This window comes from Crinia signifera, chromosome 19, assembly GCF_055691185.1.
Source record: "Crinia signifera chromosome 19, ASM5569118v1, whole genome shotgun sequence".
NCBI lineage: Eukaryota > Metazoa > Chordata > Amphibia > Anura > Myobatrachidae > Crinia > Crinia signifera.
In genome coordinates, this window is record NC_139226.1 from 140,619,278 (window position 1) to 140,645,301 (window position 26,024).

Consider the following 26,024-nt stretch of genomic DNA (forward strand, 5'->3'; position numbering starts at 1 on the left):
ATGTAACTGCGCATGCGCCGTTCCGTGGCAGTCATACACGACGTCATGACACCAAAGATAGGGCATAGCCATAACCGCCATGTTAATTACGGGCCGCTGCCTGCCTATCGCGCATGCGCAGAGAGTGCAAGTATGCATTATGGCGCTTCCGGCGTGTGTGGGCGGGGTTATTATGATGACGTCCTGAGCTTGAGGCCGCTGATTGGCGGGTTTGTGTTCGGCTTTGGCGGCTCCGGTCTGCTGTGCTATTGGTAACGGAGCAGCAGGAAGCGAAGACCGGCGGGATGTGCGACAAGGAGGCGGCGGTGCTGGAGGCCTTAGCCCGGTGCGGGCTCCGGAGTCTCAGGCGAGGTGAGACACTGCACGGCTTAAGGGGCTACAAGCTCCAGCATGCCCTGCTAGTCTGTTATGCTGGGATTTGTAGTTCTACAGCAGGGAGGCACGCTGCGAAAGTACCGGGGAACTACAAATACCAGCATGCCCTGTTAGTCTGTGTCCTGCTGGGACTTGTGGTTCTGGAGCGGAGAGGCACGCTATATAAATACTGGGGAACTACAAATACCAGCATGCCCTGTTACCGTAGTCTGTGTCCTGCTCGGAGTTGTGGTTCTAGAGCGGAGAGGACCGCTATATAAATACTGGGGAACTACAATTACCAGCATTCCCTACTAGTCTGTGTCCTGCTGGGACTTGTGGTTCTAGAGCGGAGAGGCACGCTATATAAATACAGGGGAACTACAAATACCAGCATTCCCTGCTAGTCTGCTATGCTGGGATTTGTAGTTCTACAGCAGTGAGGCACGCTCCGAAAGTATATGGGAACTATAAATACCAGCATGCCCTGTTAGTCTGTGTCCTGCTGGGACTTGTGGTTATAGAGCGGAGAGGCACGATATATAAATACAGGGGAACTACAAATACCATCATTCCCTGCTAGTCTGTGTCCTGCTGGGACTTGTGGTTATAGAGTGGAGAGGCACGCTATATAAATACAGGGGAACTACAAATACCATCATTCCCTGCTAGTCTGTGTCCTGCTGGGAGTTGTGGTTCTACAGCGGAGAGGAGGGCTATGAGAGTACTGGAGAACTACAATTACCAGCATTCCCTGCTAGTCTGTGTCTTGCTCGGAGTTGTGGTTCTTGAGCGGAGAGGAACGCTATATAAATACAGGGGAACTACAAATACCAGCATTCCCTGCTAGTCTGTGGACTTGTGGTTCTACAGCAGAGAGCCTTACAATGCAAGTATTGGGGTACTACAAGTCCCAGCATCACCTACTAGTTGTGCGATATGCTTTGACCTGTGGTTCTACAGCAGAGAGATGCACTGAGGGGTGAGGATCATCAGCACATGATAGACAAAAGGTCAACACAAGCAATAAGTCGATATGATAGAGAGTTGTATGGTTTTTGTCAGCGTTGACAGTAGCGTAGTGTGAACCCTGCTGTGTGTATATGTAGTGGGTTTGACGGGACTACATAATTCACCATTGAGGTGCCCATCAGGTAGTGTGAGAACCGTAGTACAGGGCACGACCCGTTTATTCTCTATCGTTGTTATAGATAGTTGTCGTTTCTTTGCCGTCATCAGGTGACAACATACCGCAGTCCTGACTGACCTGTGCGGCTCTAGCTGTTATGCAACTACAATTCCCAGAATGTCCTGTCACAATTTTGCTTTAAAAGCAGGCATGTCCAAACTGCGGCCCTCCACTTGTTGTGAAACTACACATCCCAGCATGCCTTGCCATACTTTTAGCAATCCCTAATGGCAAAACTGTGGCAAGGCATGAAAGGACTTGTAGTTTCACAACTAAAGGGCCACAGGTTGACCAGGCCTCAACTACAGTATTCAGGGTGCCCAGATGAGTGCTGCATATACTCACTCGGCCAATCCCCCAGCAGTTTACTTCCCATTTGGGAAAGACAGTGTAAGGCATGAGGGGTGTGCACCCAGGTTAAGTGCGTAAGCATGTCAGCTGACCGTTGCACCAGTACCGCATGTTGACTGGTCTGTGTTTCAGCATGGGTGGAGTCTGTGTGGGAGCTGGACTTCACGGAGGCTGAGCCTTTGGATCCCAGGGTGGAAGCAGAGATCACAGAGAATGGCCACGAAGTATTCAGCAACCTGTACGAGAGTCTCCTGCCTTTTGCATCTGAAGACCAGGAGAACACGCGGGTAAGTCTGACATTCGGGGAATGTCTGCTGGTATGGTCCGGGCACTGACTGCCCTCTTATATTAAGGTAGATGGAAATATTATATTTATTGTGTTAGACTGAAATGGTCCAATGAAGAATTGTTAATGCTAAGTATCCACAACTATGGGGGTTATTCAGACCTGATGTGTGATCAGGCATATGCCGTTCCGTCAGAGGGAAATCCCGCCCTGTGTGAGGCTTCACGTCATAGACCCTCCCTGGAAATGTCTGGCCACGCCTGCATTTTCTATGGCAAAACTTCACGGTGACAAACACCGGCTTCCTGACCGTCACCTTGCGGACGGCCAGCTCTGCTTTTCATAGCAGGATGGCCTGGCGCATGTGTACTACAAGCCGTACCATCGATAACCGCGCTGCCTGCAGATTCACAGCTGCTCCTTCAGGTCTGAATAACCCCCTATGTCTTGTATTTCTGGAACTCATGTTTGCAGATGGCTGAAAGCATGGGGTAACTAGAAGGCCTTCTGGTTTATATGGCGTTAGCAGGGTGACTCCTGTAGTGACACCACATCTGTACCTCCTGCCCTCATTTCCCTATGGCGGACTCTGACTCAGTAGTAGTGAGTGTCCCCGGACGTGTGCACTTCTTATGGCTTCCTCTCACATAAAAGGCGTCACAAGGTGTTTGCAGCACCGTGCAAGGAAAACGCTTCACGGCAATAAGGTATCGGAGCATGACTACAAACTACACCATACTGTGTCTGGGCATTATGGTAGGGCCAATGACAGGGGCAGGGCTGGGGATACCCTGCAGATGGGGGATGGATTCCTGGTGCACATGAGGACGGGGGCTCTGCCCTGTTAGAGCTGATTGCTAAGGGATACGTAACCTGTGCACACTGTCACATTTCACAGAGCGTCTGGGTCCTGTTTGCAGAGAACGACATTTGCCGCAATTCCCTGGTGGCGGTTCTGTACCACTTCATCCAGACAGGAGAGGCTAAGAAGGCAGGGCCCATGCAGCGATTACTGGCCTTGCATGCCGCTGGGCTGTACTTCCTTCTGCTGGAAATCCCAGGTAAGTGAGTCTCCTGTATGATGTCGCCCACTCCCTCTACGCCAATACGTCGTATACCTGATCATATAGGTTGTGTTATTGTCCGCTAACCTTGTTGCCGTGCCAGATGTGGTTTTTTCTGACCTGTATTTGCAGCGATAGTGCACTTATTTACTGGTCGTGGCTGAATTTCCGGTCAGCGGTGCCCAGTGCTTGTTCCTTTCCTAAGCCCCTGGAGGTGCACGCGGCATTTGCTTTCAGACCCAGAGCCATTATTTGTGCAGACTCTTCTACCAACCCACACAGAGGTCATACACGCCCCTGTCAGGCTGCGATCGTTGGGCCACCAGGGGGGTACTGCAGTATGGCTTTCATCACAATCCCTTCTTACCTTTATATGACAGGAAGTGTTGCCAACCAAGTATTTCATCCCGTCCTGTTTGACAAATGTGTGGACAGCTTGGAGAAGTGCTGGCCCCAGGACCCGGAGTCCAGCCGCAAGAGGAAGAAGGATGCGCCCAAGAACTCCCAGGGGGAGAGTCGTGGTGGTGGCAAGAAACGGCGCCGCCCCCCCCAGAGAGACAACTTAGAGGTAACCGCTGATAAAGCAGAAGTATATATAATTACTCGGCAAACCCTAAAATAAGTGCACGCTACCACAAAATGAATGACAAAGCTTTACTTGAAAGATAGATTGATTACAGGGATTTGTAAATGAAGACAAACACAAGAAACATAAAATCGATTAGCTTATACAGGTTGAGTATCCCGTATCCAAAATGCTCGGGACCAGGAGAATTTTGGATAACGGATTATTCCGTATTTCGGAATATTTTAATATTTCAATGATGTATTTTGAAGTATCTTGCATTTATGCTGTATAAACACATAATATACACACAAATATATTTTATTACCACATAAAATACACACAAACATATTTTAATTGTTCAAAAAACAAGGTTTCAAAACGTGAAACAAAATGTGTGTACTATCTCAGCACTGAATTTGAATGCCAAGCAATCATTGTCTTGCACATATATAGTGCCAGTTACATATCATGTCCCCAGTGATGCTGTTACATATGTCCCCAGTGAGTTTTTAGCAAAAAAAAATTTTTTTTTCACTTTCTGGAATGTCCGTATTTCGGAATAATTCGGATAACGGATATTCGGATACGGGATACTCGACCTGTACTACAATAATTCTAGATCAGATTAAAATGGAAACCTATCAAGGACAGTGATCAGCCATTAGACCTCATTCATAGTTACCTCCAGCCCCCTGCTTGCCTGTTCTTCCTCAACTGCCTTCCCCTCCCTTCTCCAGCTCTGACATCTAAACCTTACTCACATTAATTATTCATGAGCATTATTAGCATAGTCTTATTGGCAAGCTTTGCTGTCAATCATACTGTCATAATTCACCCATCACCCAACTTCTTTGTCACTTGGTAAAGTTTGCATGGTTTGTGATCAGGTGGTTCTCATATTGTAGAGACTAGCTGGCCGTCCTCGCTCTCTGTACTGTCAATATTGCATTCTTAAACTTTATTCTGACTTCAGCCATTTTGTAATGTTTTTTATGCAAGTCATAGAAGCAGCAACCATTTTGTCTACTGACAAACGCCTTCTGCTTGGCGCAAAGGGTAGACCTCGTACGCAGTGGCTAGTACCTTGTGCAACAAGCGAACGCCATCTGCAGCAATAATAACAGTATTTAAGAAAAGAGTGTAAGCATAGGAATATTGATGCGTTAGTTTCTGTTTTAACGCCACTGTCATACTGTACATGTGAGCCACAGATTTCTAGTATGAGAGTTCCATAGTGAGCCGCTTATTATTCACTACTTTATGGATCTCGCGGATGTCCAGTCACTTTCTGTCTATCTAGTTAGTAACGGGAGACCCCGCTCTGAGCCACATTCCAGGTACAAGGTGTCCCGTAGTACAGTATGTCACCAGTGTCTGCCGCCCCTCACCCGTTGTATAACGCGTTGGGAGCTGTTAGTACCAGGCTGGAGGAAGGATGAGATGGGAAATCCTATTGGATAAATCGTTAAATCCTTCTGGTATTTCTGCTGTCTTGTGTCCTGAAGCTGGAGGACATGTCGGCGGAGGAAGCGGATGAAGACACCATGTATTTGTCTACCCGTGATCTGATGAACATCCGAGAGTCCATTGTTCTTCTACTGAAAAACTTCCTGCGTCTCCTACCAAAGTTCTCGCTGAAGGAGAAGCCGGAAAGTGTTCTACACTGCATGCAGGTGAGGAAGTGGCCATTGGCGCTGTAGCTGGTGGCGGGCATTGGCGCTGTAGAAGATGGCGGGCATTGGCTTGGCACTAGTGAAGCTGCCGGGCATTCATACTTCACAGTAACCACTGTGCTGCTGGCAGATGATATGTTGCTGTTGGAGACAGGTTACTTGTGACACCTGCTTTTGTTGGTGCACGTAAATAACAATTCATTGGTTACAGTGGAGGGATTCGGTGTTGTGGCTACAACAGAAACTGGTGTGGTGCTGCAGCGGGAAAGTGAGGCGGATACTGGGGCGGCAGGGGGGAGGTGAGGTGGATACTGGGGCGGCAGGGGAGAGGTGAGGTGGATACTGGGGCGGCAGGGGAGAGGTGAGGTGGATACTGGGGCGGCAGGGGGGAGGTGAGGCGGATGCTGGGGCGGCAGGGGGGGAGGTGAGGCGGATACTGGGGCGGCAGGGGGGAGGTGAGGCGGATACTGGGGCGGCAGGGGGGAGGTGAGGCGGATACTGGGGCGGCAGGGGGGAGGTGAGGCGGATACTGGGGCGGCAGGGGGGAGGTGAGGCGGATACTGGGGCGGCAGGGGGGAGGTGAGGCGGATACTGGGGCGGCAGGGGGGGAGGTGAGGCGGATGCTGGGGCGGCAGGGGGGGAGGTGAGGCGGATACTGGAGCGGCAGGGGGGAGGTGAGGCGGATGCTGGGGCGGCAGGGGGGGAGGTGAGGCGGATGCTGGGGCGGCAGGGGGGGAGGTGAGGCGGATACTGGAGCGGCAGGGGGGAGGTGAGGCGGATACTGGGGCAGCAGGGGGGGAGGTGAGGCGGATACTGGCGCTGCAGCGGGAAAGTGAGGCGGCTGCTGGGGCGGCAGGGGGGAGGTGCGGCGGATACTGGGGCAGCAGCGGGAAAGTGAGGCGGATGCTGGGGCGGGAGGTGAGGCGGATGCTGGGGCGGGAGGTGAGGCGGATGCTGGGGCGGGAGGTGAGGCGGATGCTGGGGCGGGAGGTGAGGCGGATGCTGGGGCGGCAGGGGGGGAGGTGAGGCGGATGCTGGGGCGGCAGGGGGGGAGGTGAGGCGGATACTGGGGCAGCAGGGGGGGAGGTGAGGCGGATACTGGGGCAGCAGGGGGGGAGGTGAGGCGGATACTGGCGCTGCAGCGGGAAAGTGAGGCGGCTGCTGGGGCGGCAGGGGGGAGGTGCGGCGGATACTGGGGCAGCAGCGGGAAAGTGAGGCGGATACTGGGGCAGCAGGGGGGAGGTGAGGCGGATACTGGCGCTGCAGCGGGAAAGTGAGGCGGATGCTGGGGCGGGAGGTGAGGCGGATGCTGGGGCGGGAGGTGAGGCGGATGCTGGGGCCGGGAGGTGAGGCGGATGCTGGGGCGGCAGGGGGGAGGTGCGGCGGATATTGGGGCGGCAGGGGGGAGGTGCGGCGGATACTGGGGCAGCAGGGGGGAGGTGCGGCGGATACTGGGGCGGCAGGGGGGAGGTGCGGCGGATACTGGGGCAGCAGGGGGGAGGTGCGGCGGCAGGGGGGAGGTGAGGCGGATACTGGGGCGGCAGGGGGGAGGTGCGGCGGATACTGGGGCGGCAGGGGGGAGGTGCGGCGGATACTGGGGTGGCAGGGGGGAGGGTGCAGCAGCAGACTCATGGGTAGCCATTATACCAGGACTGTCTGGGTGATTCTGTTATACCCCTTTTACTCCAAAACGTTTTTTGGACCCAGCTTCAAACCCGGTGCGACCCAGCGTTTGGTACCTTTAGTACCGGCGGCTGCCACGGCAAATTTCTCCTGCATGCCCCCTCCCACTGACCCGGGCGGTGTAAATGGGGTATTAGTCTCCCTAATGATGTATTACATTGGCTCTGGCCAGGCTCCTGTATGTTACAGTGGAAGCTGGTTCCTCCTCTCACGGCTGCACCCCCATAACTTACTAATACGGTCACTGATTCTGTGATGTTCCATGACCTGAGAGCTGTTAGTCACGTGCTAGTAACCTCCGCGCAGTGTTATACTGTTCCATGACCTGAGAGCTGTTAGTCACGTGTTAGTAACCTCCGCGCAGTGTTATACTGTTCCATGACCTGAGAGCTGTTAGTCACGTGTTAGTAACCTCCGCGCAGTGTTATACTGTTCCATGACCTGAGAGCTGTTAGTCACGTGTTAGTAACCTCCGCGCAGTGTTATACTGTTCCATGACCTGAGAGCTGTTAGTCACATGTTAGTAACCTCTGCGCAGTGTTATACTGTTCCATGACCTGAGAGCTGTTAGTCACATGTTAGTAACCTCCGCGCAGTGTTATACTGTGCAATACAAGGCGTCTGTTGTGATCATAGCTAACGCTGAGCCATTCCTGATCCTAACTAGACACATTGCTCCTTTCAGATCTTCATTCACCTGACCGGCTTCGAGACCCTGCCCAAAGAGCTCTCCTCCTTCTCCGCTGCCGGGTACGTTGTCCTGGTCACATGTATGAAGCCGTTGTCCCTGCTCTGTGTATTGGTAATGTGTTGTGTCATGCTACATATATGGAGCTAGCTAAAAGTGGAAACTTTTTAATGTATCAGTGTTCCGCACTCGGGGACCAACGCGTTTTGTATACCTGTAGTTAATGCCTTGTGCCATCGATGTATGTAACCTGTGACCCCTCTGGTTCCTGCTGTAGCCCTGTGACCCGCATGAAGTACGTACCAGAGCTGGCATACCAGGGGCTGTGGATGCTGTGTCTGCCCATTCATGGAGAAGTCAACCAGGTAAAATGCGTGGGTCTTCAAATATGTAGGGGCAGCTGCTGAGAGGGACCAGGATATAACTGGAGGAGGCACTGCTGGCATGGGCAGTGCTAGGGGTCATACATGAGGAAAGAGGGCCCTGCCTGCGAACTCTCATTCCCACATCCCGTCACGCGTTTCTCTCTCGCTTGCAGACTCTTCGCCGTCTCTTCTATCGGCTGCTTAATATTATCATCCTGGTGAAAGGAGAGGGCACCAAATCGACCACACTGGCGGTCAGCTCTACGGACACGGCTGCCAGGGACCAGGCAATCCGGTTTGTCAGGTGAGGGGAAGCATGGGTCCCACCCACGTTCCTTCTGCTTGGAGATTTGGGGATAACTATGAAAACAAAGCGAAACTCAGATTTTGTGTCGTTATCTCCCCCCCCCCCCCCCCCCCCCCGGCGGTGTCTATGCTCCCGCACCAATCACGGGAGAGGATCTGGGTAATGTCTCATCCCAGGGAAGGGGGGGCGCAAATAGTCTTCCACAAGATGGCGCTGCGTCTCCAGTGGTTGTGTGAGGGAAGCTTCTGGCTGGTTTGCAGATGACAGTTTATCATGTGTTGTGGCAGTTAGAGGCGGCTGCTCTTGGTCCTCTCTCCCCACAAATATAAACATGGCACCAGCTTGTATGGGTAACTCTTGCTGATTTTTGGGGTATTTTTCTCCCTGTGGCAGTTTCCTGGTGAATGAACTGAAGGAGGTGTCCTACCCAATTCTGCTAATCCTGTTACAGCACGTTTGTGTCAAGGTAAATGCATCTGTTGTGTGTCACCCGGGAGGTCCCATCATGTATCCCGCGCTGCATTATACAGCGTTAGGCCCGTGTGTGGTCCAGTTATACAGACTTCTCATATACAGATAAATAAGTGACCTCTGTAGAAGTTTGATGTTACGCATGTATGTCTGTACCTATTCCTTACTCTACCTTTGGGGTCCCGGGAGTGTAGGGGCTCAGCAGGGCGTGAGCGCTTCCTACACGGACTAGGTATAATGTAATCCACCTAGCCTTGGTCTGCTCTCATGGGGCTTCTCCTATACAGTCCCAGAGACTAGGTAAGCAAGGAGCTATATCATGTGGCTCCTTGCTGGATAATCGTAGACCCAATTTAAGTTATCGGTGTGGTACGGTGCCCCTGGACTGGCTGAGCTGGGTTATTAACACTATAGTATCTCACTGGCATGCCGATCTGGGCTTTCTAGCTTATGATAGTTTTGGGGTGCCACATCCACACCTAGATATAGCGCTAGGGACCCCCAACATACAGAGAAGCCTTGACATGGCTTGGGGGCATGTCATACACCTGTGCAGGTATATGTAACCAATATCTCTGAATTCTATTATAATGTAGTGTTCAAGATTGGTTACTAATACCATTCAGTGAGCTGGGGGAACCTATGGATCTTTTACAGGTCACCTCCCAGAATTGGAAATGTGATAATTAGGACCACCTGCGGATCTACTAAAATATGCCACTCCGAAATGAATACACCTGTGCCCCAGGACTGAGCAGCTTCCTGTAAGAAGCAAACCGTTTGGACTCTAGCGAGGTCTGCATGATCTCACGGAGACTTCCGGATGTATCCCTGACCACTGAGCCCCCCTCCACACACACACACACACACACACAGCGCCCCAGGTGCAGTCTAACAACCGTAAGAGAAGCAGAGCGGCTCCCATTTCAAGAAGACGCGGGTGTCTGAGATTACCGCCATGCCACATGGTTTATCTAAAGCTTTAATAGTTGGAAGCATCACCGTCCGAACCTATTTACCAGTCTGGATTCTGTGGTCCTATTCAAGTCATGGACCGAAAGGACCCCAGCCTGGACTGCCTTGGTGTGATGCCAAAAATGGTCAGATTAATAGCACCGGAACACTCCTGGCACTGTGTAATGGCGAGTGGGGTATAGTGGTAGGAGTTAAAATTCTGTGTAATAAGTTAAAGTGCCCACACACCTGCTGCGCCACTAGCCCCATGGTCTCCAGTGTCCTTCGCTCAAATGAACTTCAACGACGACATTAGTTTTAAGATGAGAAGGAAGTGGACAGAATAGTGAGCTGGTGCGCGGTTGGGTCATCGTTGGCCTGTGTATTGCTACCCGCAGTGTTTCTGTTGTGTCTGAATCTGGTTTCCTCTCCTCCTCCTGCAGTGTCCGGAAAAAGCTGATTACCGGGCGTCTGCGTCCCAGGCTCTGGTGAGACTGTTGGAGAACTTCCCTAACCCAGAATATGCTGCGTTTATAGCCTGGCTGTACAAGCTCTCCCTGAACTCCAAGGTAAGGTCCCGTGTGGGGGAGGAGCTGTAACTGGGCGCAGTGCGTGCGCTGTGAGGGAGAACGGACTCTATAGAGTAACTCCTCTCTCTCCTCAGATCTCCTACAGAGTATTTGCCCTGGATGTGGCCATCACCCTATTGGAGCTTCCAGAGCGGGTGGTAGACTCTTCGTTTCCTCCAGACACCCTGAAGTTCCTGCAGCACAAATTCCTGCTGCAGGACATGGTGTTCAGCCGCTGCTCTGACAAAGCCCCCACAGTGCGCAGCAAAGCGCTGTCCTGCCTGGCGCTGTACCTGGAGAAGAACGCCATCTCTGCTGCGGAGGGACTGCATGAGCTGCTGCAGGGAAGTGAGTACATGTTGGTGCAGGATCTGGTGCCGTGATCCGGTGTCCGGTCAGGTGTAACGCTGTTGTGGTGTTCCCTTTACTCTGCCAGGTAGTTGCCGGACAGCGTCCAGGACCAACCTCACAACGGAGAGTTCCGTCAGCAGCATAGAAGGTAATTTAGGGAGGGAAAGGTATGGGTTGTTATTTCTCAGTTGCTGTATTGGGGGACACAGGCGTCGTTGGAGTACAGAATGGACCCAGGAATTGTACAGTCTGCTAATCTGTTTTTCTCTGCGCAGGTTCTATGCATGGCCGGAAAACTATTGGTGGTCTCCGGACCATCGAGGTGTCGGAGGCGGCAGACGCTGATGGTGAGTGCTTTATCAGATGACGTGGCGCCTGAGTTACCTTATAGGTAAAGTGCCGCTGAGTAAGCCCTACCGTGCTTCAAGAAGATTCTGTAGAGACGTGCTCAGGGATACAGGCCAGAGGGGTTGGGGGGGGGGGGGGGGAATCCTGTCATCCCTTGTCCGTCTTGATGTTGGCTTCTCATGCAGGAAAGGAAATGCTGACAATGCTGCGGCTGAGGGCTGGTGATGAGAAGACGAACGTTCGGAAGTCCGCGCTCCAGGTAAAATGGCTTCTTCTTGATTGATTAACCTGATGACGAACGACTGTTTGGCTGTGGAGGGCGGGATAGGGCCCTATGGCGAAATATAGGGCCCTATCCCGCACTAAAAGTCCCAGCATGCCCTGGCACAGTTCTGCAGTGACGGAATGGTAAATCTGTGGCGGGTTACTCTGGGATGAGTAGTGCTACAGGTTACCTATGCACGGGGCACTTGTGTCCTGCGGCGTTGCACAATTATGGGTGTGTGTTTGCTCATCCCTCCCCCATCCAGGTTCTGGTGAATATTCTGAAATACAACCTGACTTCCTGCACGGCTGAAGATCTCGCTACCCTCCAGGACAGGTGCAGGGATCCGGCGGTCTCTGTGCGTAAGCAGGCACTGACCTCACTGACGGAACTACTACAGGTGAGCAGGGGTCTCCTCTCCTACTTGTTGGACTTTGTAATGGTCCTCTACACTAAATGCTTGGGGTTCACCTTCAGTCAAAATACATCTTTTATTGGCTAGACACAGACTTGTTCGCCAACGCAGGCAGCTGAGGCGTCCTCCAATCCCCATCCGCTCCCCTGCACCTTGTTAGCTAGTTTTCCTTTGTAATTTACTTCAGTGCTTCTTGCCACCCAGAAATCAGGGCTCGCTGCCTCTGTAGTTGTAGAGTTAGCGGAAAGTGGAGGCTCCACAACTGTATTTGAACCGTTCCCTGTATCTTGAACCTTTCCTCTATAGTCTGCACATTGCCCTCTGTAGAGCAGGCTAGGATCGCCTTGTCTAAAGTCATGCTGTGCCTTTGATTGGCCAATAGAGGCAGTATCTTCTGATTTGGCCAGCAGCCAAGCCAGCTACTCCAATATAAAACGTTGCCTGTACTTGTCCCCTGACAGACCCAGCCAGGAAACGTCTTGGTGCAGAAAGCTTGGCTGAGGGGTCTAATCCCGGTGGTGCTGGACACTGAGACTACAGTGCAGGAGAAGACCTTGGAGTGCCTGGACCATCTCATTCTCCAGAACCTCAAACACTACAAGCACTACAGGGATGGTGATGAGAAGCAGAAGCTGGCATGGGACCTGCTGAATCTGCTGACTACAGAGAGCCAGGACCTCAGGTGGGGAAAGTCTTCTCTTCTGCAGCATACTGTCATTATATCATTTCTATTACAGCCATTGGGATGTTCCAGGGGATCACTGATGTCATTGCTGAAATCTTATTCACTGTTCCACATTCCATTGTAACGTATTATTCTTCGGGACACAGGGCTAACGCTGGGTAGTAGGAGAGAGCATTCCAGCACCGAAGAGGTTAAACTTAAATTCTGGAAGCTCCATTTATTTGGTGCTGCAGGAGCACACATGCACTAAGCAGCCCTACTTCATTTTTACACTGACTTTGGTCAGTGACTGAGCAGCAGTGCAGGGGGCCTATCAGACACCGGCACTGCTGCTCCATCACCTGGGCCGATGGCTGCAGCACCACGCATCAGTCCTTGAAGTTGGGAAATGTCCTCCTGGACCCCCCTCCCTCAGGAAGATAGAGTCCACTGGGAAACTACTCCTAGAGCTGTGTACACATGGGCAAAAATCACTGGCAATATGGTCGTGGAGCGAATAAATTACCGGGTGTTTTTTTTTTTTTTTCAGCCCCCTAATGGTCGCTGGTCGGAGGAGCTTGCTCCTCTGACCAGCGACTTCCCCTGCCTCCTCTCCCGGCAGTGTGACATTTTCATTAGTGCCAGGGGTCATATTGCTCCGTGTGTACACAGCTTAAGGTAGACGCACATGTCTGAGCTAGTGCGATCATCTCCGCTGCCATCTGCGTCCCTCAAAAACCCTGCAGATCGGAAGTTGGAAAACTTCCTAAAACTTATTTACACCACTGTAAGTGCGGTAGCTAAGTCTGCCCTGACATCAGCCTGGGTGGCTAGGGCCATGGTGGAAGGGGCTACTACTCTCGTGGCTGAAGCTGCCAAGGGCGTGCCTGTGGAGAACCTGCTCTCTACCATTGACAGGGTACATCAGGCCGCACCCTACTTAGGGGAGGTAGCGCTTGACACTGCTCCTTTAACCTCCCGTGTGTGTCTGCTTTGCCTATTGCAGCACAGAGATCCCTGTGGCTGCGCTCTTGGGTGGCACACCCGGCCTCTAAGATCACCTTAGCAGTGCTTACCTTTTGAGGGTTCCATCTTGTTTGGGTCTGAACTAGAAAAAAATTGTGGCTTTGCTAGCAGCTTTGCCATGTTGCCTTCCAGTCCTTTCGCAGAGGACAAACCATCTGCGTGATGGGGCGATCTTCCATCTGGGGGATCCCAAGGTGGGCGGCCATCTGTTGAGTTTTTCAGACGTCTGGATGGAATCCACAACAGACGCGTGCCTTCAGGATGTTGTCTCCCGAGGCTACTCCCTAACCTTTCGGCGTTGCTCACCAAACTCCTTCTTTTCCGTGGGTTCTCCAAAGGACTTGGAAAAGTACCAGGCTCTGGAACCATCCATCCAGAAACTCCTGCAGTCAAGCATCATAGCACTGGTCCCTTTGGCTCAATCCCTTTGGCTCGGGATTCTATGCCAGCCTTTTTGTAGTCAGCCCAACTGGTCCTACCATCCCATTCTCAACTTTAAAATGAGTCACGCAAGTTTGTTCGAGTCTTGAAGTTCACAATGGAAACCTTGTGATCCATTGTCTTGGCCTTACAACCAGGAGACTACATGGCATCCCTGGACACCCAGGATGCATATCTGCAGATCCTCATCAGGCCGGAACATCACCAGATTTCTGCGCTTTGCGCTGCAAGACTTTCAGTTTCAGGCTCTGCCTTTCGGACTGTCTTCGACGGTCATGGCCATGATGGGCAGCAGACTTCTCAACCAGGGCAACCGGATACTACCATATTTGGACGACCTGTTGATTCTGGCACAATCTGCAACAATAGTGATGGTCCTTGAACGTCGTGGCTGGATCATCATTTGGCCCAAATTATCCATGATTCCAACTCAGTCTATGATCCATCTGGAAGCCGGGTTAGATACATCACTGATCTACCCGTCAGACACTGCAGTCCCACATCCATCATTGTCTCCTCTCCTACCGTAACATCTGGCATGATGGCCTCATCGCCGGCTGTACGTCTATCGCTCTCCTGGTGGCTTCTAGACCAGAACCTCACCGTGGGGAGTCCATTTTGGATCCACCAGTGGACCCTTCTAACAACAGTTGACAGCCTCCGTGGGTGGGTGGGGGGCAGTCACTTGCCAGAGATCGTTTCAGGGACTTTGAGTGAAAACTGGGTTTCCTAAGCGTTCCAATATCCTCTAACTGAGGGAAGTTTCTCGGTCCCTTGGTGAAACCCTGGCTGGTAGGCCGCCCTGTACAGGTCCAGCCGGACAATGCGAAGAAGGTGGCTTATATTAACCACCAGGGTGGCACTCAGTCGGGCTGTCATGGCAGGGACTTCTTGCATCTTTCAATGGGTGGAGATGAAGATCCTTGCTCTCAGCAATCTTTATCCCGAGAGTCCTCAATTGGGAAGTGGACTTCCTGAGCCGTCAGTCTCTGGATGCCGGTGAATCCGGAGGGCCCAGATGCTGGAATGACGTTTGGGCAGACCCGAGGTGGACTTGATGGCATTGCACCACAAGATCACCCGGTACAGTGATCCAGGGGCTTGCATGGTAGACATCCTGTCAGCCCTGTTGCAGTTTCTCCTGATGTATGCCTCCCCTGATTTTGCTCCTCCTGTAATCCTTCTTCGGCCAGTGCTTACAATCGCATCTGGCGGGCTTACTTTTCCTGGTGCATGCTCGCCACTCCAAACACATGACTAACCGCCTGGCCAGGATTCTGTCCTTACAGAAGGGCCTGGAGGCTGGGTTGCACTTATCTTTGAAGGTACAGGTTTCCGCTTTGTCCATCTTGTTCTGTCAGACGCTGACACTGTTGCCGGATGTGCGCATGTTCCTGCAGGGGTCCTACATATCCAGTCTCCCTTTGTTACCCCGGTAGCCCCGTGGGACCTTTCTGTTACTCACTGCTCCTCAAGCCCCACCGTTTGAGCCCTTACAGTCAGTGGACCTTGGTTGGCTCACCTGGAAGATGGTTTTCCTGTTGGCGATTGCTTCAGCCAGGAGGGTGTCTGACCTGTCAGCCCTGTCCTACGGGTCACCATTCCTGATCTTCCACTGATCGGGCGGCTCTTTGAACCGTTCCTTCTCAACCTCCCTAAGGTGGTGTCCAGGTTTCACGTCAACCAGGAGATTGTGGTTCTGGCATTTTAAAGGGCCGGATGCGTCTCCTGAACAGTCCTCCTTGGATGTTGTCCGTGCATTGCGCACCTATGTGCTCAGCACTAACACTTTTCGCAAATCTCTTTGTGCTCTAAGGGAGAGATTGGCCGGCTACTAAGCAGACGATTGCCTGCTGGATTTGCTCTGTCATCAAGCAGGCATACTTGGGTGCCTTCCTGCGGGGGTGCGGGCACATTCCACTGGGTTCGTGGGGGTGGCTTGGGCTGTTCGGGATGGTGCAACAGCTGAGCAAATTTGCAGGGTGGCGACTTGATCGTCCGTCAATACTGTCTTGCGCTTTTACGCATTTAATATGTTTGCCTCCCAGGACTCTGCTTTTGGCCAGAGTGTACTTGCTGCGACACAGGCACGTCCCTACCCATAGGTGGCTGCTTTAGGACATCCCAGCGTTGAGCCTGTGACCCCTGACGTGTCCTGAAGAATAAAATGAGAGATTTATGTCTTATCTGTTAAATATCTTTCTTGGATGTCAGGGGCCACAGGGATCCCTCGCTGCCGCACCTGCTTTTGTCATGTTTACATTAAAGGTTTAAATTACATAGTTCCCTGTTGAGGGTACTAACCTGTGTACAGAATGTGTTTCTGTGCAGTGCTTCTCTTCCTTCTCTCTTGTCTCCTGCCATGGCTTGTTAAAAACTGAGCTTCCTGGCTGGAGGTGGAGTAGAGGAAGGGAGGAGCCTGGCTGCTTCGGAGGGAGGAAGACGTTTTAACCTCTTAAGTGCTGCAATGCTCTCTCCCACTCCACTACCCAGTGTTAAGCCTGTGGCCGCTGACGTCCTTTCGAAAAAGAATTAACAGGTAAGTCCTAAACCTCATTGTCCTGATCTATTCCTTAAGTGACATGTGGCATTTACATCCGTGGCCTAATATTTTAGTGGAACATCTTTTTGATGTAGATTATAATTGTCGTAGCGGTCATGGTCACCGGTTATCTCTCTCTCTCTTTCTCGTTAAACAGCCGCTACCTGACGAAAGCCTTTTACCTATGGGCCCAGAAAGAGAAGTTCTCCTCCACTCTGATCAGTAACTTGATCTCTCACACCGAGACCGAGCACTCTCCCCCGGCCTGGATGGTGCTCGCCAAGGTAGCAGGTTCCGCACCAAAACTGGACTACACCAAAATCCTGAAGACTTGGGACCAAGTCAGCGGGTGAGTGACTCAGATGTTGTTCATGCCGTTATCCTGATGAGACTGGGCACCTTATTAATGTCTCTTTTTTTGTACCAGGCAAGCTGATGCCAACTCTAGCACCACCGGGCACATTCTGTGTGTGATGGGTCATATTGCAAAGCACCTGCTTGCAGATACTCGAGCCCAGCTGATCGGTGAGCACTATTAGAAGTCATAGGGTGTAGCAATGTCTGCCTGGATTTTGGGATTTTCAACCTCTTATGGTGGTAAAATTACCCTAGAAGAGTGTTGTCCAAATGAATAATAGCGCTTTAGAGTATCAGCATTATTTTCCTGGCACCCCGAGGCCAAAAGTTTCTAACTGAGAATTTCAGGAGCAATTACGCTTTTATGCGGTGGTGGACAGGGCGGGGCTTCTACATATATACAACTGTACTAAACCGCTTTGACTGCAGTCATTTAAGCTGCTGTGACATTACCACCCTTGTTTATAAACTGACCAATGCACACAGTACAGCTCTGCAAAAGAAGTCTGTCCTTGTCTGCTCTGTGACATCATCCGCTAATTCATGGCTTCCGCTGTAAAGTAGAGCTAGAGAGAGCATGGTGGACATATATAGTTCAGAATACAAACTCCAGTAACTTTATGCACCTTGTTCCGCTTGGCAGTACAGACTTTGGTGTATAGTGGCCTTACACTACAGAAATACATAGAGAAAATGAAGGGTTAGCTTTAATATTTATTTATACATTTATGTATTATTTAGCAATAGTGTTTTTTTTTTTATTGGAAGTTTAATTTTAAAATGTGACTCCTATAACGCACTGGAGGCAGCCATTTTGAGGACTGAAAAAAGTTCCCCATTGTGGCCTATGAACAGGTGCTTAATAGCTGATTTGTGATTTATTTGGCTGAATGTTGGTGCTGTCTACAAAATGGCTGCTGTCACTGCGTGTGAGCGGTCATTGGGAGTGGCTTGTGATGAACCTCATTCTTTTACCTTCTTTACAGCTCATGTCAAGTCCTGGCTGAAGGAGTTTAACTCTCCACCAGAGATTATAAGCCCTGCGATAGACACCCTGCAGAAACTGTGCTATGCTCACCTCGACTCACCCGAGGGAGCGCAGGTAACCCAAACTCGAGTCAGCCTTTAGGAGAGAGTAACAGGAGTAGTAGAGGAGGAGGGAGTAACAGGATTAGTAGAGGAGGAGGGAGTAACAGGATTAGTAGAGGAGGAGGGAGTAACAGGATTAGTAGAGGAGGAGGGAGTAACAGGATTAGTAGAGGAGGAGGAGGGAGTAACAGGATTAGTAGAGGAGGAGGAGGGAGTAACAGGATTAGTAGAGGAGGAGGAGGGAGTAACAGGATTAGTAGAGGAGGAGGAGGAGGAGGGAGTAACAGGAGTAGTAGAGGAGGAGGGAGTAACAGGAGTAATAGTGGAGGAGGGAGTAATAGTGGAGGAGGGAGTAACTGGAGTAATAGTGGAGGAGGGAGTAACTGGAGTAATAGTGGAGGAGGGAGTAACTGGAGTAATAGTGGAGGAGGGAGTAACTGGAGTAATAGTGGAGGAGGGAGTAACTGGAGTGGTGCAGGAGGATTAGTATGAGTAATAATAGGATGGAGTAAAGGAGAAGTGATAATAGGAGGGGGTATAATATAGGAGCAGTGGGTAGTAGTAGTGATGGAGGAGTAATGGGACGGAGTAGTGGTGGAGCAGAGGGTAGTAGTATCAGTAGTCAGAATCGGCTTTATTTGGCCAGGTATACTAGGAATTTGTTTGGATAGTGATGGCGGTACAGAAAGTAGTGGAGTCAGCGCAGATATGTAAAACATTTCTATGGATGACACCGGTTGTGTTCTGTGCTGTAGGTAGGTGACCGGTGCTCTGTAGTGTGAATCTAGAACTATGACCTTTCTCTGGTGGCTCCCTGTATGTTTTGTGCTCCTAGAGCCGGTCCATGTGACAGGTCCTCTCCCTTCTCCTGTAGAAGCTGCTGAATGAGGTGTGCGGCGACCTGGTGGACGCTAGTGAAGCGCACATTTCCTCTGTGGTGATGGCGGACTCGCGGGATGCGCAGTTTGATCAGGAACTAATGGTCAGTGCGGTCTCTTAGCTGGTTCCTTAGCTTTGCTGTGTTGCTATAGAAGGATGTACTCCTCCCACATAGGAGTGTTACCCACTGTCTCTATCTCCCCAGGTCCGGCACCTTTTCACCCTGGGGGATGCGGCCCAGCTGTGCCCAGCACGGGTGGAGAAAAGCGTCTTGCTTCTGGTTCAGTCGCTCTTGGTCTCCTTGCCCACAGAACCTAGTGAGCATATACCTGTGTGTGATGGTTGTCGGCTGAGGTTTTGGCGTTCTCTGAATGATTGTTCTCCTGTTTTCCCGCTACCTAGATAACAGCGTTCCTGAAAATACAGCTCTTCCTCTCTCCCAGCAGCAGTCGCAGCCCCTGTCCCAGTTTAAGGGGTCCACTATGCCACCGCTGGTCCGAGCTCACGCCTTTATTACCCTCGGTAAGAGACCTGCTTCTGAGATTTCTATATGATTCCTTTTCTTATGGCGAGTTATATATGTGGAAGGCTAGGTCCTGGATAAGGGGCTCATCCCCGGTAATAGCCTCTGGTCTGTTCCTGCTTTGCGCTCAGTAGTGATTGTTCCCACTCTGTAGCGGCCCCAGAGGCTTCCGTATCCAGCTAGTACTTCTTATACTAACTGGGGGGATTGCTGCTGATACTGCCCCCAGGTTAGGTGGGACTTCCTGAGGGCCTGCGTACTAGAGTTTGGATAGGCGGCTGGTAACAAGGGTTTTGAAGACTCCATCTAATTCAGCATCTTCTCTTACTCAGGAAAGTTGTGCCTCCAGCATGAAGACCTGGCTAAGAAATGTGTGCCCGCTCTCGCCCGGGAACTAGAAGTGTGCGATGACGTCGCCATCAGGAACAATGTGATCATCGTGATCTGTGACCTGTGCATCCGCTACACCACCATGGTGGACCGATATATCCCCAATGTGTCCGTGTGTCTCCGAGACACAGACCCTTTTATCCGGAAGCAGACGCTGATCATGCTGACCAACCTGCTGCAGGTGAGATGTGTACAGGTGTCTTCTCTGGCATTCTCGGCTGCTGATTACCCTTCTCTCCACAGTGGTACTCTGGTAGCTGGCTGTACTCGTGTAAGTGGCTGTGTTCTCGGCGTGAGCTACATCGCATCTTCCTCTTGCATCCAAACTGGGGGCAGTACGGATGGTGTAATGGTTATATTACTGCCCCACAGCGCTGATGTCATGGGTTCTATACCCACCATGTGTTATATATACGGGGCAGTACGGACGGTGTAATGGTTACATTACTGCCTCACAGCACTGAGGTCATGGGTTCTATCCCCACCATGTGTTTATATATACACAGGGCAGTACGGACGGTGTAATGGTTACATTACTGTCTCACAGCACTGAGGTCATGGGTTCTATCCCCACCATGTGTTATATATACGGGCAGTACGGATGGTGTAATGGTTACATTACTGCATGGGTCTTCAAACTGTGGCCCTCCAGATGTTGTGGAACTACATGTCCCAGCATGCCCTTACAGTTTTGGCATGCTCTTATAGAAAAAAATGTGGCAATGCATGTTGGAACATGTAGTTTCACAACATCTGGAGGGCCACAGTTTGAAGACCCATGCATTACTGCCTCACAGCGCTGAGGTCATGGGTTCTATCCCCACCATGTGTTATATATACGGGCAGTACGGATGGTGTAATGGTTACATTACTGCCTCACATCACTGAGGTCATGGGTTCTATCCCCACCATGTGTTATATATATACGGGGCAGTACGGATGGTGTAATGGTTACATTACTGCCTCACAGTGCTGAGGTCATGGGTTCTATCCCCACCATGTGTTATATATACGGGCAGTACGGATGGTGTAATGGTTACATTACTGCCTCACAGCACTGAGGTCATGGGTTCTATCCCCACCATGTGTTATATATATATATATATACGGGGCAGTACGGACGGTGTAATGGTTAGCATTACTGCCTCACAGCACTGAGATCATGGGTTCTATTCCCACCATGTGTTATATATATATATATGGGGCAGTACAGATGGTGTAATGGTTAGCATTACTGCCTCACAGCACTGAGGTCACGGGTTCTATCCCCACCATGTGTTATATATACGGGGCAGTACGGATGGCGTAATGGTTACATTACTGCCTCACAGCGCTGAGGTCATGGGTTCTATTCCCACCATGTGTTATATATACAGAGCAGTACGGACGGTGTAATGGTTACATTACTGCCTCACAGCACTGAGGTCATGGGTTCTATTCCCACCATGTGTTATATATACGGGGCAGCACGGATGGTGTAATGGTTAGTATTACTGCCTCACAGCACTGAGGTCATGGGTTCTATCCCCACCATGTGTTATATATACGGGGCAGCACGGATGGTGTAATGGTTAGTATTACTGCCTCACAGCACTGAGGTCATGGGTTCTATCCCCACCATGTGTTATATATACGGGGGCAGTACGGACGGTGTAATAATTACATTACTGCCTCACAGCACTGAGGTCATGGGTTCTATCCCCACCATGTGTTATATATACGGGGCAGTACGGATGGTGTAATGGTTAGCATTACTGCCTCACAGCGCTGAGGTCATGGGTTCTATCCCCACCATGTGTTATATATACGGGGCAGTACGGATGGTGTAATGGTTAGTATTACTGTCTCACAGCGCTGATGTAATGGGTTTGATTACCACCATGGCCCTAACTGTGTGGAGTTTGTACACAGTCTCCCCGTGCTTGTGTGGGATTACTCCTGGTACTCTGGTTTCCTCCCACAATCCAAAACTATACTGGTAGGTTAACTGGCTCCCAACTAAAATGACCATTTTGTGTGTGTATATATGGTAGTGAATATAGATTGTAAGCTCCACTGGGACAGGGACTGATGTGAATGTTCAAATATTCTCTACAGCGCTGCGGAATATGTGTGCGCTATATAATAACTGGTAGTAATATTCTCTACAGCGCTGCGGAATATGTGTGCGCTATATAATAACTGGTAATTAGTACAACGCTACGGAATATGTGTGCGCTATATAATAACTGGTAATAATATTCTCTACAGCGCTGCGGAATATGTGTGCGCTATATAAATAACTGGTAATTAGTACAACGCTGCGGAATATGTATGCGCTATATAAATAACTGGTAATAATATTCTCTGTACAGCGCTGCGGAATATGTGTGCGCTATATAAATAACTGGTAATAATAGTCTCTGTACAGCGCTGCAGAATATGTGTGCGCTATATAATAACTGGTAAGAATAGTCTCTGTACATCGCTGCGGAATATGTGTGCGCTATATAATAACTGGTAAGAATAGTCTCTGTACAGCGCTGCGGAATATGTGTGCGCTGTATAATAACTGGTAATAATAGTCTCTGTACAGCGCTGCAGAATATGTGTGCGCTATATAATCACTGGTAATAATAGTCTCTGTACAGCGCTGTGGAATATGTGTGCGATATATAATAACTGGTAATAATATTCTCTGTACAGCGCTGCGGAATATGTGTGCGCTATATAAATAACTGGTAATAATAGTCTCTGTACAGCGCTGCAGAATATGTGTGCGCTATATAATAACTGGTAATAATAGTCTCTGTACAGCGCTGTGGAATAAGTGTGCGCTATATAATAACTGGTAATAATATTCTCTGTACAGCGCTGTGGAATATGTGCGCGCTATATAAATAACTAGTAATAATAGTCTCTGTACAGCGCTGCGGAATGTGCGCTATATAAATAACTGGTAATATTCTCTGTACAGAGCTGCGGAATATGTGTGCGCTGTATAATAACTGGTAATAGTCTCTGTACAGCGCTGCGGAATTGTGCGCTATATAATAACTGGTAATAATAATCTCTGTACAGCGCTGTGGAATATGTGTGCGCTATATAATAACTGGTAATAATAGTCTCTGTACAGCGCTGTGGAATATGTGTGCGCTATATAATAACTGGTAATAATAGTCTCTGTACAGCGCTGCGGAATATGTGTGCGCTATATAATAACTGGTAATAATAGTCTCTGTACAGTGCTGCGGAATATGTGTGCGCTATATAATAACTGGTAATAATAGTCTCTGTACAGCGCTGTGGAATATGTGTGCGCTATATAATAACTGGTAATAATAGTCTCTGTACAGCGCTGTGGAATATGTGTGCGCTATATACTGGTAATAATAATCTCTGTACAGCGCTGTGGAATATGTGTGCGCTATATAATAACTGGTAATATTAGTCTCTGTACAGCGCTGCGGAATATGTGTGCGCTATATAATAACTGGTAATAATAGTCTCTGTACAGCGCTGCGGAATATGTGTGCGCTATATAATAACTGGTAATAATATTCTCTGTACAGCGCTGTGGAATATGTGTGCGCTATATAATAACTGGTAATAATAATCTCTGTACAGCGCTGTGGAATATGTGTGCGCTATATAATAACTGGTAATAATAATCTCTGTACAGCGCTGTGGAATATGTGTGCGCTATATAAATAACTGGTAATAGTCTCTGTACAGCGCTGTGGAATATGTGTGCGCTATATAATAACTGGTAATAATAATCTCTGTACAGCGCTGTGGAATATGTGTGCGCTATATAAATAACTGGTAATAGTCTCTGTACAGCGCTGCGGAATATGTGTGCGCTATATAATAACTGGTAATATTAGTCTCTGTACAGCGCTGCGGAATATGTGTGCGCTATATAATAACTGGTAATAATAGCCTCTGTACAGCGCTGTGGAATATGTGTGCGCTATATAATAACTGGTAATAGTCTCTGTACAGCGCTGCGGAATATGTGTGCGCTATATAATAACTGGTAATAATAGTCTCTGTACAGCGCTGTGGAATATGTGTGCGATATATAATAACTGGTAATAATAGTCTCTGTACAGCGCTGTGGAATATGTGTGCGCTATATAATAACTGGTAATAATAGTCTCTGTACAGTGCTGCGGAATATGTGTGCGCTATATAATAACTGGTAATATTAGTCTCTGTACAGCGCTGTGGAATATGTGTGCGCTATATAATAACTGGTAATAATATTCTCTGTACAGCGCTGTGGAATATGTGTGCGCTATATAATAACTGGTAATAGTCTCTGTACAGCGCTGCGGAATATGTGTGCGCTATATAATAACTGGTAATAATAGTCTCTGTACAGCGCTGTGGAATATGTGTGCGATATATAATAACTGGTAATAATAGTCTCTGTACAGCGCTGTGGAATATGTGTGCGCTATATAAATAACTAATTACAATAATGGGCGGAGAATAGCGGTCCGTCCCGCAGATGGATTAGGAGGAAGGGATTTGTGATGTTAAACATTGTACTACTGTAGATGCCTTTTGGGGCTAATACAGACAGTGACGATACAATCGCAGGTTATACTTATACAATGACACACTAATATACACAAAGTACACAGTCGTTTCTTTCTATGCCTGGTGGACTCCCTCTCCCACCAACAGTCCATGATCCCCCTGGGAGTTCAGGATATGGGATAACATTGGTTCCAGAGTATCTGAATTATCCGCAACTGGTACTAGTTAAATATATTAAAGTCTTAAAACGTAGACACACCCAGACTTATGCGTTGCCATATGCCGGACCTTTGGGAGATAGAAGGTGGGGAAGAGCTGCCATTCTGGTATCCTCCATTCACCCATTTTCTCGTTAAACCTCAGGAGGAGTTTGTGAAGTGGAAAGGTTCTCTCTTCTTCCACTTCGTCAGCGTGCTGGTGGACCCAGAGCCGGAGATCGCCAAGTAAGTACTCCTGACGTTTGGAGACTGTGGTCTTCTGTTCGGTCTGTTTTAACACCTCTTCTCCTTCACACCAAAGGCTTGCAGAGTTCTGTCTGGTCCATCTTCTGCTCAAAAAGAACCCGGTCATGTTCTCCCAGCATTTCATCGAATGCATTTTCTACTTTACGTCCTACGAGAAACACGAGAAGTACAAGTTCTCGCAGACCGAGAGGTGAGCATTCCACCTTCCTTCCTCCAGTTCTGTCTTCCCTCATGTTCTCCTTCCTGACTTCTGCATGGTGTTTTAGGGAGCGGAGGTTCTTCTCTTTGCAAGGGGCTAAGAACAAGGAGAAACGTATGAAGATCTACAAATTCCTGCTTGAGCACTTTACAGACGAGCAAAGGTTTAGTCTGACCACGAAAATCAGCCAGAACGTTCTAGGTACGTCTACACCCCTTCCGTATTCTAGATCGGTCTCCTGTCCCCTGCAATGTTGTAGGTGCTGTGCTATATATCTCTCTATCTAGCAGTGGTCCGCACCAACAGTCCAGGTTTAGGCACCGGTGACTTAATTGGTAAACTCAAGCCGACAGGTACAATCTGTAAATAAGCAGGGATGGCCATAAAGCCTGGGCTGTTGGAATGCCGTGAAGACTGCGGTTGAGGACCACTGCGTATATCGCAACGAGACTCTTCTGTGGCCAGTCTGACCATCCCTTCTGTTGCAGCATGTTTTGTGGACGAAGCCTTACCAACTGACATGGATGCCAATGAGTTACTCTCAGACATCTTTGAGATCATGAGCTGCAAGGAGATCAAGCTGTCAGCCATGAGATCTAAGCCCGGGGAGGACGTTGGTGGGGATGAGGATGAAATGGCGATGGCCAATGCAGTCATTCAGGTGGCACAGAAGAAGCTCATTTCCCAGGTACAGAATATTATTAATGCACCCCAAATCTCTACAGTCTTTAGCTTAGTGGGGGGAGGTCCTGTCCATGATGGAATAGGAAAACTGTTCCAGCCTGACATCACAATTATAATGCAGAATGTCTTTGCGGACTTGTGTGTGCGACAGATCCTGGATATGAACGGAGCGGCCACGTATTTACGTCCTGAGCTTTTCTTCTGTCCACGTAGGTTCAAAAAAAGAACTTCCTAGAAAACATCATCCCCATAATCTCCTCGCTGAAGGGCTTTCTGGAGCAGCGGCGTATCCCCGCCCTGCGCGGCCTCATGAGTTACCTGCGGGTAAGTGGCGCTAC

General features: G+C 49.7%; 1 protein-coding gene across 1 annotated transcript in view; it reads left to right on the top strand.

The window, feature by feature from the left end:
- Positions 1 to 154: 154 nt before the first annotated feature.
- Positions 155 to 26,024, top strand: part of NCAPD3 (non-SMC condensin II complex subunit D3) — a 34,592-nt gene continuing 8,722 nt past the window's right edge. Inside the window, exons 1-28 of the mRNA XM_083163537.1 lie at positions 155 to 351; positions 2,027 to 2,181; positions 3,079 to 3,241; positions 3,625 to 3,812; positions 5,318 to 5,485; positions 7,854 to 7,918; positions 8,134 to 8,221; positions 8,395 to 8,525; positions 8,922 to 8,994; positions 10,397 to 10,522; positions 10,618 to 10,870; positions 10,959 to 11,021; positions 11,149 to 11,220; positions 11,407 to 11,480; positions 11,752 to 11,886; positions 12,363 to 12,583; positions 16,732 to 16,923; positions 17,002 to 17,099; positions 17,918 to 18,033; positions 18,895 to 19,002; positions 19,105 to 19,216; positions 19,302 to 19,421; positions 19,755 to 19,993; positions 24,703 to 24,782; positions 24,859 to 24,993; positions 25,070 to 25,203; positions 25,491 to 25,690; positions 25,900 to 26,010. Coding sequence (XP_083019663.1) covers positions 285 to 351; positions 2,027 to 2,181; positions 3,079 to 3,241; positions 3,625 to 3,812; positions 5,318 to 5,485; positions 7,854 to 7,918; positions 8,134 to 8,221; positions 8,395 to 8,525; positions 8,922 to 8,994; positions 10,397 to 10,522; positions 10,618 to 10,870; positions 10,959 to 11,021; positions 11,149 to 11,220; positions 11,407 to 11,480; positions 11,752 to 11,886; positions 12,363 to 12,583; positions 16,732 to 16,923; positions 17,002 to 17,099; positions 17,918 to 18,033; positions 18,895 to 19,002; positions 19,105 to 19,216; positions 19,302 to 19,421; positions 19,755 to 19,993; positions 24,703 to 24,782; positions 24,859 to 24,993; positions 25,070 to 25,203; positions 25,491 to 25,690; positions 25,900 to 26,010 — 3,687 coding nt within the window. The 5' untranslated portion in view covers positions 155 to 284. The remainder of the gene's footprint in view (positions 352 to 2,026; positions 2,182 to 3,078; positions 3,242 to 3,624; positions 3,813 to 5,317; positions 5,486 to 7,853; positions 7,919 to 8,133; positions 8,222 to 8,394; positions 8,526 to 8,921; positions 8,995 to 10,396; positions 10,523 to 10,617; positions 10,871 to 10,958; positions 11,022 to 11,148; positions 11,221 to 11,406; positions 11,481 to 11,751; positions 11,887 to 12,362; positions 12,584 to 16,731; positions 16,924 to 17,001; positions 17,100 to 17,917; positions 18,034 to 18,894; positions 19,003 to 19,104; positions 19,217 to 19,301; positions 19,422 to 19,754; positions 19,994 to 24,702; positions 24,783 to 24,858; positions 24,994 to 25,069; positions 25,204 to 25,490; positions 25,691 to 25,899; positions 26,011 to 26,024) is intronic.